A 19576-nucleotide genomic window follows, 5' to 3' on the forward strand; every position below is an offset into this window, starting at 1 on the left:
AGATAAAAGGGGTGTTTGCTTAATACGCATTTGTCAAAAGGATCTTCAACACTTAATACGCATTATTGGTTTGTGTATCCAAAACAATACGCTTACAACTGTTAGGTATCTTGCAAGTTGCAACTATCAACACATATCTACATGCATATACATACATTTACTTTCCAGAATTTCTTACTCTTTTTGCTTGATACACAGTTATAGTCTACAATCAACCCATACCACCATGAAATCATACATATGTTAGAGATTTGCTCGTAGGAAGGAACATGGATGTGAGAGAGAGAGAAAATAAGTTGGTTACGCATATAACAGTAGGGTAACCAAATGGGTAAAAATTGATCACATATTCTGGAATTGGGTATTTTTGTTACTCTTACTTAGATAGTTGATATTTTTATCATTTTTTTAATCTCATTCACAAATGCTAAAATCATCCTAAAACCATCCTAACCGAACTGCGGTACGCAACCCTAGTACTTCCAAACTTGTACTCCCTCCGTCCCAAAATAAGTTTCCCATTTTAACTTTTTATACTGTTTATGGTAATCGACTGACTACTAATTTATGTATATTCTATAAGATCAAATATAGTCAGTGATTTTGTTGGATTCGTATTTGTTAGTACTTTAATACAATGAAATTTTTATATTTAATAGTAATACGAAATTGAAGATATTAAGAATCAAAAGTATATATCGGCAAACGTGTCCAACTAAAGAGGAAATGTTTTTAGGGACGGAGGAAGTACGTTATAGCGTTATTCAGTACAGTACATGTACGTATCAAGATTGCATTATGAATTGTCAACTTCATATAACAGCTTAAAACATTAATTATAATAATAATAATTCCCCCAGTACTTGTATTATTTTGTTGATGAACCATAATGGTTGTAGCCAGCTACTACCCTTCTGTATTATGTATTTACACTGCTCACTTGTTTTAAATTATATGTACATATTTTCAAATACATTTATCACATAAGTCATTTTTCTGAATAAAAACTTATCAAAGCATACATGTATTTTGAAACATATGGAGCATATTTATAACTACGTTATCACTTTAACTGTTAGAATTGCATTTGCAAGTTGCAAGTGTAAATTTAAACAATAACTCCAATTATATTTATCTATATTTACTCTGAAAAGAAGAAATTGAGACATTGTGAATGCTTTGTTTTGTCAAATCATAATTTGGCGTATTGGAGCTCTACATGAGGTTCAGCCTTTTGTAGTTGCATAACAGTTTAGTATGTCTGCCGTAAATTCCATGTGCTACTTTTGGAGAGAAACGCACACTCTCAATATAAATAACGAAATGTAGATAACTATCACATGTCCATGTTCACACTGGATCACTGATATTCAGCTTTATTTTATTATTTTCCTACTGGATAAATGCTAAATAGTTCAGTACAGTTTATAAAGTCAATAAATCTGCTTCATTTTTTCTGATCTTGAGATACCACACATTTGTTGGAAAGTTTAAGTGTTCAACTCAAAATTAGCAAACAAAAATTACAGGTATAAAAGGTGCAACCAAGTAAAGGAAAGTAAAAACAGTGTACAATAATATTAATTATCCGGAGAGGATCGGAGCAAGTAAAATCAGCAAGAAGAATATTTCAAAGAAAAAAAAAGACAAGTAATTAAAATATCATCTCGATTATCATTTTCTCCTCCACCTGACAAAAATTGTTCCAAGCAGTTGCTTGCCCTCCCACATCTATCTGTAGTTTTTTCTTCAAATTCTTGATACTTCTCTTTCTTGATGGATGTGGTTCTTAAAGGGGACAGGGTGGGATGTCTAGGGTTGTACCAGCTTGAATCTGACCCCAACCGATCAGACGCCAATGTTTCTCAACTCTCCGGCTCAGAGCGATTTTCTCTCCTTTGCTGGTGCAGACTGGAGACGTAAGCTGCAGTTTTGCCAAATCGTTCCTCACGGCAAGAACTCTGGCTCCTGTGGACATGGATCCTATGTTCAACATTAGTATCTCTCCCTTTGTTAGCTTGGACACCTTTCCCTGCCTCTCAGTGCCCTTTGTCCTTACACCCAAAAGTCTCCGCAACAAGAAAAAGTTAACCTAGAAAAAAGATCAAGGGAACAGCTCAGACATCATAATAAACCGTAAAGAATTACATAACACAAGGTACTTGGCCAAGTTTTACCTCCAGTTCGACATACACTTCTGGAAGTGATCCAACCTCCCCAAGAACTTGTCCAACAAGTCGATCAGCACGGGTCAAAGTTGGGTCCATTGTTGTCCCAACACCAATCAGGCCACCAGGCACCGCGAATTGTAGTTCATTTTGCTCAGCAAATAGTGAAACTATTCTAGAGTATATTGGTGTGCACTTGATACTGCCACTTTCATCTTTAACAACAATCCCGGGACGAACCTCTATGTATTGATTGACCTTCAATACACCCTGCATATATGCACTGAACTTAGAACTATTTAACACATTTTTCATAGAGACTTGTAGGATGGTTTAGAATAATGGCTAAGATGAAGTTAAACCCTGCAACAAAATGTAAAATAATGAACAGTAGACCTAAATGAGAGATATAACTGAGATGCAAAGTCCACAATTTGGCCGGAGATAAAGGAAAACCAAACCTTGAGGATACTTCCACCCGCAACACCACCTTTGATTTCATCAACTTCAGATCCAGGTTTATTAACGTCAAAAGACCGGATGACAATCATATTTGGAGGAGAAATGAAGTTTCTCTCTGGGATGGGAATCTTCTTCACAATATATTCACACACTACATCAATATTATATTTCAACTGTGCTGAAACCGGTATCACTGGCGAACTATCTGCAACAGTACCCTGGCAAGAGAAAATTGAAACAGATTACAACTAAAAAAAAATATCGAAAGGGCCTCTGTTAAAATATACAAGAGAACAAACCTGAATAAATTTCTGAATCGCATCATGCTGATTAGTAGCAACATTTTCCTGGATCAGATCAACCTTGTTTTGAAGAATAATAATATGTTTAAGGCGCATAATTTCAATTGCAGCCAAGTGCTCTGAAGTTTGCGGCTGGGGACAACTTTCATTAGCAGCTATAAGCAGTAATGCTCCATCCATAATTGCAGCTCCATTAAGCATTGTAGCCATGAGAATATCATGACCCTGCGGAAAAAGATGAACAATTAGAATCACATAGATGAAAAACACATGATTTCTGGTTAACTAGGACTCAAAATCCTGGGCAATATGAGAGGTCAAAATATATAAATGAATCTACAAGCCGTAAAAAACACTGCAGAGTATACAATCAAGTTGATTGCCATATTAATAGTCTATTTTTTCAAATATATTGCGACATATCATGTATCACATGTGGTTTGCTAGAGCATTGACTGGTCTACCAACACGTGAGCAACTCGAAAGATTTGCTATTTAATAGATAGTAAGATCAATTCAAATCTGGTTACAAAGCTGTTAAATCATCCATTGCCTCAGCTGGAAGTTTAACATGCAATTCACTTGGGATCTAGGAACAGCAATATTATTACACCTTCAACGTCTAACCTCAAAAGCTAACCCTAATTTCTTACGACCTCCAAAAGTAACTTGCAAAGAATGTCATACTTTCTTAAAGAGTCACTAATAATATCAGTTTAACTTGGGAGAACATTGACACAAAAGAAAATGCCTAACGAATCCTCTGCCATGGTGCACTACAATCTGCATTTGCTGGCTCATTTATTAAACTAATATTAGGTGCCACAATGTTAAACTTCCTAAAAAATTGATTATGCATATGACAGGTCTTCCAGTTCAATGAGTTATGAGATAATATGAGGCGTCTTTCTGCAACTCAACAGTAACAAAGATCAACGAAGAGCAGACATCTGTTGCATTTCGACTGGGTTCTTGTTAAGAAAAAATTAAATTTAAGCTTATAGCATAACTTTTTGGGTGATATATTGCTTTCAATCCATCAGCAAGACAAACCTAAACAAAATCCCTAACCACCAATGTCATCTGAATATCAACCTACATAATCATCAAAACAGAAGACATTTTACATATACAAAGAATACTTGCTACCCAATACATAATACAGATTAAATGTTGAATCAGGCTAATGAATTAACATAAATCTGATTTTTTAACCCCTAGTATTGGGTGTGTTTCTGTTTAGCTTTCAGCCTGTATGTGACAATGCATTTTTTAAACTATAAAAATTGGGTTGATATAGAAGGAAACTGTAAAATAGAAGAAAATATAGCTCTTCTAAGTGGCACTTCATATATATTACCGGACAATCAACAAAAGAGACATGTCTCAATAACTTCATCTTAGTATTTTCAAACCCAGGCACATCACATTGAGGAGCATCTTCTTTCCCACTTCCATATGCCCTGTTCAAAAATTTAAGTTTAATTAGACAAAAAAAAAAGAAACAGAAAGTGCAATCCTGAGTGATAACATACTTGTAGCACTTTGGTCGAGGGCAGCTTTCATCTTCACATTTGTATATCTTTGCATTGGCATACCCCAGCTTTATAGTGATATTTCGTTCTAGTTCATTTTTAAAACGTACGGTCTGCAAGGATAAAAAAAAGAATTTCAGAGACTCTGCATTTATAACTAATGCACAAGTACATAACTAAATTATTATACAGCTAGATTATGCTTATGGTCTTATCCTATTTTAAGAAGGAAAAAATATATATATTCAAACTCATATATGTACTGACTTCCAATTATGTTCAACAGATCTTCCATATACATAATACAGGAAAGTTGCATGGTTAACATAAGAGCTTGAACTATGGTTTAATAAACTCACATCTTGATGACAGTATACAAAAAGCCAGAACAAAACATAACATATACTTTGAAGTAATCCTACAGGGAAGTAAATCTATAGAGATACATAACGATAAAGTCATAAACCATGAACTATGCATTATCAGAACTCCTAGCTCAATAAGGAAATGCAGAATGAACATTAATCACAATTAAAAGGCCATATTAGATGTAGGGTTACACATATTTGTAATGTTTACTTATTTGCAAAGATAAGTCGCAATAAATGCCCCCATAAAAATGATAACTCACATCTAAGGAGAGTATCACACTCAATTCTATCAACTACCTTGTAAGTTTTAGTTCCCTATAGGTTTTTGCAACATTCAATTTAAATAGCTAGATCTCTGGGCCAAACTTAAATATCACAACATTTTATGTTACCATCAAGAAGATACACAGTACACACTATAATGACTATTTTTCATGTTAACGAAATTGGTGCTCATGCTCATATATATATATGTATAGACATCTGGACTGCTGACATTTACACTAAAACTTAGAGGTCAAAGCTTCTTTGTTCTGTACATAACAGGAAGAGCCCATTATAGACCACATTCAGAATAACTAGATAATGAAGAGATTACCTGAACACCAGATATAGCTTTTACAACTGTCGATTTTCCATGTGCCACATGGCCAATAGTACCTGAGATTATAAATCTTTCTCAATTGTTGGGTACTACAGGGTCAAATTACGATAAAAGCTCAATCAGATGTAAACAAACATTGAGGGACACCAATATACCATAAAATTAAATATGATGAAAAACAGCTAGTTGCGGACTTTTCTTTCTTCTAATTGAACATTATTATATGAGCTACAGTTTTCAGAAGCAAGTACAAAGTTATAACAAGCACTGACTTACCAATATTAATGGTAGCCTGCCGAGATATGACTTCTGGGGACAGTGGATGTAGTTGTGTCACATCCAGCTTGCTCAGATCTTGCTCCATCAGTCCTTTCCGCGACATTTTGCTCTTCCTGAAAACTTTCCACTTTAATAGAAGTAATTTGGAAACGTAAAGTTCAGGAAGAAATAAGATCCTTCAAAAAGTCAATTAGTTATATAGCGCTGCATCGAACATTGAATATGTTGTGTTAAAATCATGGCTCTGTCAAAGCAAGACAACTCAAACAGAAAGGGATAAGAGTTGCATTGAAAATTTGCCTAATTAAAAATTTAAGAAAAATCCAGTCTAGCATTAGTCTATTAGTATTAGTCCGATTTATTGGAAACTAAAGCAAGACAACTCAACAGAAAGGGATAAGAGTTAGGTTGCAAGTTCGCCAAAAAAACCCAGGAAAAATTCAGTCCAGTATATTAGCATTAGTCTGTTAGCATTAGTCTCCATTCGGCAAAAACAAGAAAAAGGGGAAAATAGAATTCAAAATCTCAAGATCTGGTTAATAGGAAATAGGAATGGTTGTCCCGGATATATGATGTTTAAGTGTTTGATCAAAAAAACCTTGGTTGCACTTTCCCCAATTCTCCCAATCGTTTCTCACCAACTCTCTCTGCAAATGAGTACTTTCTAATCAATTATTCTGATTTCTTCAGATTTATTTTCTTTTTTTTAACTAAGATCTGTTACTATTATTAAATTCTCTAGACTAATAAGTTCCATTTCACTGGCAGACATGAATCATTAGATTCCATGTGGCATATTAGTACGGGGTTAGAAACTAGGCAACCGAAAAGACATTACTAAACGATTTTAAAACAATTGTACGAATACATGGTACATGCTACATATGCAACACGGGGAAGTAATCAGTAACAATAATTCACTACCTAAAAGGCAAGGGAGCTGCACAGTCAAGAATCAAGATGAAGAATAAACAATTCACAGCTCACAGACAATATCACAGATAAAATTAGCATATGCAACTATTTCTTCATCATAATAATCACCATACAGTATTTTCATGCCAATCCATGATATCAAACTGAACACAGGATTGTCTTGTTTCGTGAGAACAAAATGTAACTTAAACTACACCTACAACATTATGCATGACACTCATTTTAACCCCCAACTCCATTCCACAATCTTAAACTACAGTTCAATCTGACCAACGTAAAAATCAATACTCACTTTTACATTCTACTCATATCTTCCCCAAATCTCATCAATTCATAAACATTCCCCATCCTATCATATCATTAACATCTCACCCGATTGATCATTCACTTACACATATCGATATTCTTCTAATACATTTCATTCTATCCACCGGAACCCAACCTCGAAGCATAATCACAACTACTTCTAAACAATACCATGCAACAACAAACTGATAATTTAACGCAATTGCTTAAACAAATTAATCATACTATTTGCATAAATTTTCAATAAACACATAACTATTCTAATTAACACTAACATCATACAATTTAAGCTCAGACAGTTAACAGTTGAAAATGTTGTGTTTTTGCTTCTGTGTATGCAATTGAACATGAAAATACACACATAACGATGATTAAACATAAAAAATTAATAAAAAAAGACAGTTAATTACAAACCTTAATCAAATACTTGTTATTACCGAACAGATTTGATGAAGCTTGAGCTTGTTATACAAGCGCACACTCTGTATCTATCTATTAAGAACTTAACCCTAACACTCGACTCTTGTCGACTAGTACTAGGATGTCCAAAACCCTTATAACCCAACACACTTGTTACAGGGCTGGCCCAACTATGTTTCAGGATTCGGCCCAATGTCTTCAAATTTTAAAATTTTAGAAAAACCAACTATTTTTTTATACATAAAAAGTTACTGTACAACATAAATGGCTAGGATTAAATATTGAGAAATTACCAAAAATATTAATTTATATATTTGATTCCACATATCCATGTTTCATATCCACCTCTCAACTAGGGTATCAAAAACCCATCATGGGGTTTATCTTGGGGGTTTAAGGTATTAATTTAAAGGATTAAATTTCAGAACCAAACAACAGTTATGAGTTTAAAATGATCAAAACTCATTCTTTATACATGAAAAACCTGAACCAAAGGACCCCCAAGTGTTTTTGTGATATTACCATCTTCTGAAAATATTTGTAAAATACGGTGCACCCAAAATTAACAAGATATCCAACTAGTTGTTTCGAGTTTTTTCTTACATTCGAGATTTCATGTTGCATGGAGTTACATCTAGTTGCATCGGCTTATAGAAAATTGCATTTTTGCAAAAATAATTTGAAAATAGTATTTTTACCAAAAAAAATTAAAAGTTGATAGTAGTTTTGCAAAAATATTTTTGAATTTGAATATTTTTCAAAAAAAACCCTTAAATATTTGAACTTCACATTAATAAAAATATTATTTTCCAAAAGCTGGCTACAATACAAAACTAAGATAGCATGTTTTCACTTATATACAAATGTGTTTAGAAACAGAACATGATTTTTCTATAAGTAAGTGTATATGTTATGTTCAAGATATAAATATTTAATTAGATAAAAAAAATTAACAAAATAGCTTTGAAATCCGTCCGAACAAACCCCCACAAAGTCAACGATCAAAAATAAAATTAAAGACTCTTGCTAGAGCATAAGATATTTATTTATAAAGCGTTTTATAAAATCTAGATATTAATGGTAATCTTTTTTAATAAGTTTTGACACTTGTCAATAAAGATGTGGATTTCTCCACACAAAAAAAAAATAAGAAGAAAAATATATTTTAAAAGAACACAATAAATTCAAAAACAGTATTTAAAATTAATAAGAAAGAAAAACTAATCATAATTTATCACAACATAAAAAATTTATATTATCCATTATTGATCTTAAAAGATTACATGAGATGGGTATTCAAAAACTTAGATAATAACCTTAACCCACGGGATTCTAAGAAAAAAATCAATATAAGCCTAAATTAAACAATATCTAAATCCATTTGGGAAACATTTTTAATAACCAAATCCAAATACAAAATGGATAAAAATCGAATTTAAATAGGAAAATAAAACTCTAAAAGCTTGAAATAAGAAAAATTCTTCTAAGTGTAAGGTAAAAATTTGCAAACAAAATTCTAATTAAATAAGTAATAATCAGCTACTTGTCCAACTCCATTCATAACTCCTTATTATCCAAGTAAGTTTCGTCATCCATGTTTGTATTCTCTCCGATTGAACATAGTATACATAACCAAATCCCAATTAACATAATCATTCATTAATCTTCATCATTCTCCTCTCCTTTTAAAAATGACCCGTCTTCGAGTTCTAAAGTATTTATGAATAAGCACACAACAAGATAATTTCTCGTAGAACTTGAAATCTTTGAATTGCAATTTCATGACCAATATCTTAGAAAGTAAACTCGAAAGAACAAGATAGTTTGATGAGTTATGTGCATTTAACAAGTTCTCTACACCCAGAAAATCAATGTGTTCCACGAGGATGATATTATTTTCCTTGTACACAACCTCTTTAGATTGGAACATGTCCACCAGTACCTCTTTCTCTTCAACCATGTTATGACACACAAGTTTAGGAGATGTATCTATATTTTTTTTTCAACAATCAAGACTTTATCATCATATGACTTGCTTTCTTTATGCTTTTCTGTTATAGCTTCCTTTGAAACTTGTTCCTCCTTTTCATTGAAACTTGGCGTAGTCTTCACATGTAACACCTTATAATCAACAACCAAATCGATAAGATTCTCCACAATAACAATGTCTTCTTCTTTAGTTTCTTTTGAAAGAGTAAACTCGTAAAAGAAAGACTTTAATTTCTCATCTTGTTCCTCTTGTTGATAAGATTCAAATTTCCAAGCAAGATTGTATACATCATTAAATGAGATATATGGACTTAATTTAACCCTTTGATAAATAGGAAAATTCAATCCACGAATAAATCTTTCAATCTTCATTATTTCTCTCTCCTCAAAGTCACAAATAAAGCGTAATATATCAAATTCAGAAGTATATTTAGAAACACCCATAATACCTTGAGACATTGATGTCATCTTCATTATAAATTCGAATTTATAATCAAAAGGAATATATATATTGCATGAAGTTCCTTCTTCAAAAATTTCCAAGTTATAATTTTTTCGTTTCCAGATTTAGCACCCCTTTCTTTTAGATGCGTAAACCACAATCCAGCTTCCTCATAAGTCTAGTTGCAACTATCTTGAATACTTTCTACTCATCCCAACCCTTATAATCAGAATTCTGCCTGACTTGTTTAATCCATACAACAAAAATCTTCAGTGTTTCCTAAACTTGTAAAATAATCAAGTTCTATGCAAGGAACATAGAATCCATCACTATCTTTCACCTCAAGTAAAATTTTACCCAATACATCAAACATCGATTATGTCGAAGTAGAAAGCTTTTCAGTACATTTATCAGTCTCTTCCAATTTTCTAAGTAATTTTCTGAGCAATTCATCTATAGCCATAAGAAAATTTCGAAAAAAGAAAAAAAATATATTGAACATTACCCGTGAACAATGGCGATGAACAGTGCATGTGAACAGTACTGATAAACAGTACTCGTGAAACAGTGCCCGATGAACAATAACCCATGAATGTATTTTTTATGTTTAAAAATCTAGATCCCAACAATTAAAATATTGAAGAAAAATCTGTAGTTCTTGAGACCAAATTGATGTGGATTTCTCCACAAATAAAGAACATAAGAAGAAAAAGATATTTCAAAAGCACACGATCAATTCAGAAACGTGAACTTTAAATCTCAAATTGCTTAGATAAATCCAGAAACTAAGTAATTTGAATCCAACTGTTGTGCAAGACATGCCTGTACTATAACAAGACTAAGTCAAATTGACAACCCTGAGAATTAGTTGTATGATAATCTTAATTTGTATTTTGTATTGTATTACTTGAGTTTGTAAAAATGTCAAAGATTAGACTGGAGTTTTTTTTTCTGTAAATAGTCTCAAGCCTAAGAATTAACTCTGGAAGAAGATCAAGAAGATCATGTCTCAGAGAAATTGTGAAGAAGATTGGAGTTGAATAAATCTGTTTTGGGAAAAAATATTCTAAGTCAAGATATCTACAAGTCACAGATCAAGTCATATAGAGAAGCCATTCGAGAACTCCAGAATGACTTATCGATAAGTCCAAAATAGCTTATAGAGAAGTCTCAGAGATATCGACAAGCCAAAAGAAGACATGAAGATTGGAGATATCGACAAGTCAAATTATCATTAGAGATCTCAGAGATATCTACAAGTCAAAATATATATATAGATCTCTGAGATATCGATAAGTCATTTCCGCATTAGAGAACAAAAAGATATCGACAAGTTAAAATGAAGATATGAAGATTAGAGATATCGATAAGTCAAAATTCTCATTAGAGATCTTAGAGATATCGATAATTCAATATGCTTATAGAGATCTCAGAGATATCGAAAAGTCACTTTCACATGCATAAATTTGGAGACCTCGACAAGTCAAGTTCACTTTTAGAGAACTAAGAGACCTCGATAAGTCAAAACACTTATAAAGAACTAAGAGATCTTGGTAAGCCATTATACTTATCGAGATGTCAGTTCTCTATAGATCAAACTGGAGATCTCGATATAAAGCTCAAGTAAAGAATGCAGACAAGTCAAATATCCAAGATTATCAATCAACAAACGATCTAATTAGTTAAATTGAAAAGTCTACACAAGCAGCTTGAAGAGTACAAGATCAAATGCCAAGATTAACTGACAAAGGAAAGTCACAGTTTCACATGATTTGCGAAAATACACTAAGCCAGAAATGGAAAGCTTTAGAGATAACTTAAAGTAGAGTTTAGTACATTCTATTGCATGCTGTGTAAACCTATGTTTACTAATCTATAAAGTAAACACTGGTCCTTTGCTTTTAAAAAGTTGTATCAAACATATCCAGAATTTCTTGTAACTCTCTCAAGGAAGAAGCTGAGTTCTTTACTTACAAAGAACCCAGAATTTGTAGCAAGACATCGGCTTAATTTTAATACAAAATTAAGTGAGTTTTGAAATATTGTGTGCACTGTTTTATTTCAGTTAACATAGTATTGCTGCATTCTAAATCTGCTTTGTTAACCAAGCAACTAACATTCAAAAAGCCTTAAAAATATCCAAAACACATAGCATTTAAAATAATCCAGTAATTTAAGTTAAGAAGAAAGAAAAAGTAATCATAGTTTATCTTAACACAAAAGTTTTATATCATCCATTCAGGGTTATTCATAGGCTTAAACAATAACCCTAACCCGGCTGAATTCCCAGAAAAATTCAATGCCGGTTTGAATTAGCCAATATCTTAATCCATCTAGGAAACGTATTTAAAAACTAAATCCAAATAGAAAATAGATAAAAACTGAATTCAAATAGAAAAATAAAACTCTAAGTGCTTATAACAAGAAAAACCCTTTCACGTGAAAGGTAAAAACTTGCAAGTAAAATTTTAACTAAATATATAATAATCAGCTACTTATCCAACTTCATTCATCGTTTCATTTTTCCCTACTGTCCAAGTAAGCTTCGGCACACATGTTTGCATCTTCTTCAATTGAACATCATCGTGAGTACACATAATCAAATCCCAATTAGCATATTCATTTATTGTTCCTCATTAAATAATTACCCCCAAAATACGAAGACATCTTGGTGGTACTTTCAGTAAGAAACAGTTGAAAATTATTCTATAATGGAACTTGAAAATGTGATTAGTTTGATGCTATGCAAGATATTTCTGTATAATAACAAGACTAAGTCACATTGATAACCCTGAGATTTAGTTATTTGATAATCAATTTTGTATTGTATTTCTCGAGTCTGTAAAAAGGTTAAAAGATGGTTAAAAGATTAGACTGGAGTATTTTTTTGTGAATAGATTCAAGCTAAGAAATAAACTTTGGAAGAAGATCAAGTCATGATCATGCCTCATAGAAAAGTGTAGAAGCTTGGAGTTGAATAAAACGGTCTAGGAAAAATATTCTAAGTCAAGAACTCTAGAAGTCACAAATCAAGCAATATCGAGAAGTCATTCGAGAAGTCCAGAATGACTTATCGAGAAGTCCAAAATGGCTTATAGAGAAGTCTCAGAGATATCAACCAGTCAAATGAAGATGTAGAGAACTGGAGATATCGACCAATCATTTTTGCATGTAGAGAACTCAGAGATATCGACAAGTCAAATGAAGATGTGAAGAATTAGAGATATCGACAAGTCAATTTCTCATATAGAGATCTTAGAGATATCGACAAGTCAAAATGTATATAGAGATCTCAGAGATATCAACAAGTCAATTCTATAAGTAGAGATCTCAGACATATCGACAAGTCATTTCACATGCAAAGATCAAGAGACCTCAACAAGTCAAATATGCCTATAGAGAACTCAGAGATCTCGATAAGTCATTATACTTATCGAGATGTCACTTCTTTATAGATCAAACTGGAGATCTTGATATGCCTCTCAAATACAGAATATAGAAAATTTCAAGATTCAGGATTATCAATCAATAAATGATCTATTCACTAGATTGAAAAGTCTACAAAGTAGCTTAGAGAATACAAGATCAAGGGCCAAGATTAACTGAACAAAGGATGGTCACAGACCTGCAAGATTCTGCACATATTTGCTAAGCTATAAATGGAAATAGAAAAAGGTTACCTAAGAAAGTAGTTTAGTTCATTTTAGTGCAAGTCTTGTAAACCCGTGCTGCTAGTGTATAATGTATGCACTGGTCCTTAGTTTAGGAGTAACAAACAAATTCATATTTTCTTGTATTCTCTCAAGGAAGAAGTTGAGTTCTTATATTATTAAGAACACGGAATTTGTAGCAAGATAAACTTAATTAATACAAATTAAGTGAGTTTGAAATAATGTGCTTGTTGATTTATTTCTTTAACACAATATCTCTGCAAATACAAACTGCTTTGTTCACACAATATCCAAACAAGATTAAAAAGGCTAAAAATTCAAAGAAACACATTCACCCCCCTTGTGTTGTAATCAATATCTAACAAGTGGTATCAGAGCAAAATCTGAAAGTAAACAGATCAAGATCTTGGAAGTATGAGTGCATAAAAGATAAGCAGTATCAAGATACCAGCCTTTGATAAAATCAACTATACACTTTGGAAGAAAAAGATGATGTTTTTTATAAGGATGGTCAAGAATTGCCCTTTTATTCCCATGGAAAGGGTTGATGAATCTACTGATGGAGATATGGTCATTCCAGCTCACTATTCTCCTAAAGACCCCTCAAAATACACTGAACCTGAAAAAGAGAAAGTCTCTCTGGATAGTGGCATGTAACTAATTCAGATATAGCCACTTGATAATGTCAAGTACAACAATATTGTCAACTGTGACACAACCATACAGATCTGGGAGAAAATTGAAATTCTGTGTGAGGGTACAGAGGAAGTAAGATCTAATAAAAGGAGAATACTGGTGTCTCAGTATGAGGGTTTTATGGCCAAGCCTAAAGAAGGAATTACTGAAGTTTTTGAAATGTTCAATAAACTGATAAATGACTTGCAACTTCATGATAAATATTATGAAGCTGAGGAGGTTAACCTAAAGTTTTTGCTAGCTCTTCCAGACCACCTTAAACAGAAAATATCAGCTATTAGAGAAGGAAGAGACTTGAGTAGAATGACACTGGAAGTCTTGTATGAGATCTTGAAATTATATGAGCTTGAAATGTTATAAAGAAAGTCATTAAAGACAAACCGAGTACATGTAGTTGATGGATCCAGTGCCTTGGTGGTCAATGACAGTGAAACAAGTGAAGATGAACAAGATGCTCAAACTCCAGTCATTCATACTGTGGAGCAAAAGAATAAAGAACCTCAAAAACAAGTTATTTTGGAGCTAGGGAAGATGAGTTCTACACCCTTGATGAGCTAGATGAGATGGATCAATCTATGGCTTACCCGGCTAGAAAATTTTCTAACATAAGGGTCAAAAAGTCAAGGTTTTTCAAGAATAAGGGACAGTCTTTAAATAGCAACAATTGGAAATCAAAACTCAGTATAACTCAGCTAACAAAGGTGGCTACAAAACTGGATCTGTTGACAGATCAAAGATAAGGTGATTCAACTGTGATGAGTTGGGTCACTTTGCTACTGAATGCAGGAAGCCAAAGAAAGTGAAGAAGGATAAAGCCTAACTGGAACTGGAAGCAAAGTATGAAGCTCTCTTGAAGAAGCAACATGGATAGGCTTATATAGCTGAAGGCAATAGTTGGGATGATACTGATGAAGAAGATGAGAATGAAGAGTTTGGAAATTATGCACTTATGGCTCTTGAGCAAGGAGAATCATCCTCATCAAAATCAGAGGTACCAACTCTAACTACCATTGATTTAAATACAAGCAAATATAAAGAAACTATTGAAAAGATGAGTGTAGAGATGTTTCATATCCACACAAGCATGGTGGTAGCTATTGAGGAAGTGAGTAGACTGTCAAAGACAAACGAGAAGCTTGAGATTGAGAAGCAAGAATTAGAACTGCAGCTTGTTGAGCTTGAAACTATCAAGCAGGAAAATGAATATTTGAGAAACAAGCTCAATTGTGCAAGTGAAATAGAATTTGTGCTGAGGGAAAAGTTAGAGAAGAATGAGGTGAAACTGAAGTCTTTCAGAAATGTATCTCAGTTGGTTGGACAATACCATGAGAAGAACAAACCATGTGCTAACATAGCTATTGGTTTGGACTATGATACCTTGAACGACAATAAGAAAAATGAAGTGACAAAGGTAAAGTAATTGCAAATCAAGATGTCCCAGTTATGCCGAGAAAAGTTGATGCACCTTTATTCAAGGCATGTGAAATAAATTTCAGTGAATTTGAGTTGGTCATCAAGAAAGAATTTGCAGATGAAGACAATGAAAAGAAAAATAAGAAAACCACTCCTACTGCTAAAATTAAGAAGAAGCCCATGGTCAACCAAGTTTCAAAGACACCGATCAAAGAAATCAAGATTGTGAATGCAGGAAAGAAAAAGATTAACATGAATGGGAAGATTGGAGTAAACAAGAGCAATAACTTTGCATTTGTTGCAGATACTCCCAAGAAACAATGTTAAAAGTGTGGCTCTACAAGTCATTTAACTCACCTTTGTAAAAGACTGTTAGTGAGCCAAAAGTGGGAGCATGCAAATACAATGAAGCAAAGGCTGAAGATCCATATTCCTTCTGTGACAAATTTGATTGCATTCCTTGCAATATGAAAGTGATGACAAGCTGTCATAAACTGAGAGTAGATCTCAAAGAAGTTAAAATTAGATCTGTAGCTAAAAAGAAAAATACAAATCAGTCATTGAACACTGTTCTTTCTGAATTATCAAATTATACTTCTGCAAATTCTGATAACAAGAAGAAAGTACCCAACACTGCTTGGGTAGCTATATAACGACTCGTATATTTCTGTAATATTTAAATATGCAATTATTGCGTAAATATATTGAATAAAAAATTTTGTATTAATTTTGGTCCCTGTGTCTGATTTATTATTGTTTATAGGTGATTGTTGGATTGCGTGGTGTGTTTTCATAATTAGCTGATGCACCGTTTTATTTTGATTTCACTTTTAAAAATGATTTTATGACAATCTTATTTTCAAAAGCTATCTAGGTTGCCTCTAAATTTTTTTTTATGATTCTAAAATTTTAAGGACTATTTTTGGGATTTTATAAAATTTACAAATCAATATTCTGTTAATTATTTATTTTTGAATGATTTTCTGACTGTGTTAATTAGTAAAATCCATATTTAATTCCAGACTTCTTGAAAAATCATAAAACTTGTATTTCATTAAGTTCATAATATTCTGAGAATTTTAAAAATTATTTTGGAAATTTTCGGCATTAAACTTACCCGCGCATGGTTTCATTTAAAGGCTAAAAGCGGGTATAAGTTGCGTTTTGAAAATTGTCTTAAAATTTCAAAATCTATGTTTTTATAAACTTCGGGATATTTGTGACATTTTAAGACTATTTTGGATTTTTTCCGACTAACTCTCGCGCGCGGTATGTATCGCCAATTTTACGATTCAGTGTTATAAAAATTTTGTCCAGTCTAGGAAGTAGCCACGTGTTCCTTTTTATTGGACACGCGGCTTAACAGAAGGAGGGGGCATTTCTTTTCATTTCAGTTCATTCGACCCGGTCTCTCTCTCTCTCTCTCGAATCATCTCATCTCTCTCTCCCTATCTTCTCTCGTGAATCCTCTCTATCTCCTTCTCTGTTCTTTCTCTTTGCTTTCCTGTTTCTAGCTGTTGTTCACCGTGTTCCGGCCGTTATTTTTCCGGTTGGACCCTGCCTTCGATTCGCCTTCGTATATATATATATATATATATATATATATATATATATATGTGTGTGTGTGTGTGTATGTGTGAGTATATGTGTGCGTGTGTGAGTATGTGTGTGTGTGTTTTGCTTCCGTGTTGCTGTTGTGTGGCGATGTCGCCTGTCCTGGCCGTTTTCCGGCTGTCTTGTTCTTCTCGGTGGCACGTGTAGCCACTGTCCTTCCCCTGTTTATTTTGCAGACTTTAATTAGGGAAAATTAGTATATTAATTATTATTGATATATTTCTTGCAGGAATTTTTGTTGACTGACTTCATGAAATAAATTATTTGTACATAGAATATTTTGATTAATCGGCGGAGTTTCGTGTTGGGAACCCAAGAATTAATCGGGTACCCGCGAAATTTTGCTGCCATCCGCGATGACTTTTTACGAGCGGACGGTGGACGGTGATGACGTTGTTCTGAGTCCTAAATATTTTAATAAATAAAATGAGTTGTATAAATTGTTTTCGGGACTAAAAAAATTTAGTTATGTGGCGATTTGAATTGTTGTGTTGGGATTTGGCGTCGATTGATGTTTCGACGGGTAGGCCTATAAATAAAAGAGTCGCGGTCCAAATTTTTCTAAAAATTTCCTTAAATTATAAATCGAGTACATATATCTCGTTTAATACAAATTAACCCATGATTGTTATGTTCTCTTTTATTGCGTATATATTATTGTTATTAATATGCATGCGAGTCGGGAATTATATCGTTAGATAATTATTACTGAGGAAAAGTCAAGCACAATCGGTCGTTTAACCTAGGTTATTTTGATTTCGTAGGTTCGAGTCAAATGACCCAGTAGTTGAAGTCAATTAGAGTTAAGCCAAGAGTTAGTGCAAAGCTTCGCAAGGCAAGTACCCCTGAACTAATCTTTTACAGTTCAGTATATATGAATAGTTGTTGATTTGAATTATGTACTGGAACAGAACGTTTTAAGTTACGTATTCCCCGTATTTAAATATGTTTTACTGAACGAGGTTTGGATAAAAAGTAACTTCTGAAAATGCCTATCTCTAGATTGTGATTAAAAATTTAAAAAGAACGATCTCCGAATCATTTAATAATTAAATAATAGGGCTCGAACACTCGAAAATAATTTTATAAAAATTATCGAGCTTGGAAAATAATTTAAAATAATATTTTAAAGCCCAAAACTATTTTTCGGAATTTTTAAACCAAGAATAAATAATTAAATCTAATTAAATAATCAATTAAAATTTATTAATAACTAATTAAATTAATTAATCAATTAACATTTAAATTAATTGACTAATTAAATAATTAATTATCAACTAAAATTAATTAATTAAATAATTTAGATTTATTTTTGAATTAAAAATAAATTTTCGGAATTAAAATAATGATTTTCAAAATAAAAATGAATTTTCAGAATAAAAGAAACTGAATTTTGATTTATTTTAAAACAAAAATCTGCATAACAGATTATGAATTGGGGTTTAGGGTTTTAAGGGATTGAAACCGGGTCAGGCCAAAATAGAAACGGGTCGAATGGGTCAAGAAACGGGTCGCCAAGAATCCCAGGAACTCGCCGGAAACAATGGCCGAATCAGGCGACTTCCCGGCCGATTCCGGCATCCCGAACCCTGGAAAAACACCACCTTTGAGTCCAGATTTTCACACCAACACGATCCCTATCGCTTCTACAGCCCAACAGAAACCAGAATCACGTCGTAATCAACTCGGAATCGCAGTTCCGATCCAAACGACGAAGAACACGACCATATTCCGGCCAACACCAAAACCTTAACCAAAATTAACGATTAATAGCTTAAATTAAAGCCCTGGATGTGTAAAATCTATCCACGCAAACCTAACTAACAACGTATTCATAGATAACCCAGAAAATTGAAAATAAAAATGGCAAAAATCGAAAATTCGATTTACACTATTCTGAACTGAAACAACCATGATTTATAAGCAAAAAGATTCTAATAATCACGAAGAACATATTCATATAGTCAAAAACAATCAACAGCCATTAAATAAAAAAACACCCAAAATTCGTATATAAACCCTAAAAATCGATTTTGTAAATTACCAATCCTCTAATAATTTTGATGATCAAATAAGAAAGAGGATGTTGAGAGCTTCAAAACGGTTACTCATACTTGTAATTTGGTGTTCAATAACACCTTCAAAATTAACTTTGATTTTCAGAATTTTCCAAGAACACCAAGAACACATATTCAAGAAATTTTCAGAAAATCAAACCTTAATTTCTATATGATATTGAACTCTATTTTTAAAGTATAATATACCAAATCGACCAGAAAAACATACTCTACAACATGGAAGCATCAAATTACATCAACAACATCAAGAACAAAAATTCGTAATTTAATTATCAAATAATTCGAATATA

General features: G+C 32.8%; 1 protein-coding gene across 1 annotated transcript; it reads right to left on the reverse strand.

Moving 5' to 3' along the window:
* Positions 1–1549: 1549 nt before the first annotated feature.
* LOC141659147 (eukaryotic translation initiation factor 2 subunit gamma-like) lies at positions 1550–7506 on the reverse strand. Its single transcript, XM_074465897.1, has 9 exons — positions 7378–7506; positions 5719–5834; positions 5437–5498; positions 4468–4580; positions 4293–4395; positions 2930–3157; positions 2630–2848; positions 2178–2438; positions 1550–2092 (listed from the first exon to the last, which is right to left on the reverse strand). The coding sequence occupies exons 2-9, from the start codon at positions 5822–5824 to the stop codon at positions 1790–1792; spliced, it is 1395 nt and encodes a 464-aa protein (XP_074321998.1). The 5' UTR covers positions 5825–5834; positions 7378–7506; the 3' UTR covers positions 1550–1789.
* Positions 7507–19576: the final 12070 nt, after the last annotated feature.

This window comes from Apium graveolens, chromosome 5 (genome assembly GCF_009905375.1).
Source record: "Apium graveolens cultivar Ventura chromosome 5, ASM990537v1, whole genome shotgun sequence".
In the NCBI taxonomy this organism is placed as follows: domain Eukaryota; kingdom Viridiplantae; phylum Streptophyta; class Magnoliopsida; order Apiales; family Apiaceae; genus Apium; species Apium graveolens.

What these genes read in the sequence shown, in the direction of transcription:
- LOC141659147 (XM_074465897.1), bottom strand. Translation starts at nt 5,824, where the DNA reads ATGTCGCGGAAAGGACTGATGGAGCAAGATCTGAGCAAGCTGGATGTG. An exon ending in GCAGGCTACCATTAATATTG is followed by an intron (nt 5,499 to 5,718) that starts GTAAGTCAGTGC and finishes TTATAATCTCAG; the next exon opens with GTACTATTGGCCATGTGGCA. An exon ending in CGGGTGGAAGTATCCTCAAG is followed by an intron (nt 2,439 to 2,629) that starts GTTTGGTTTTCC and finishes GCATATATGCAG; the next exon opens with GGTGTATTGAAGGTCAATCA.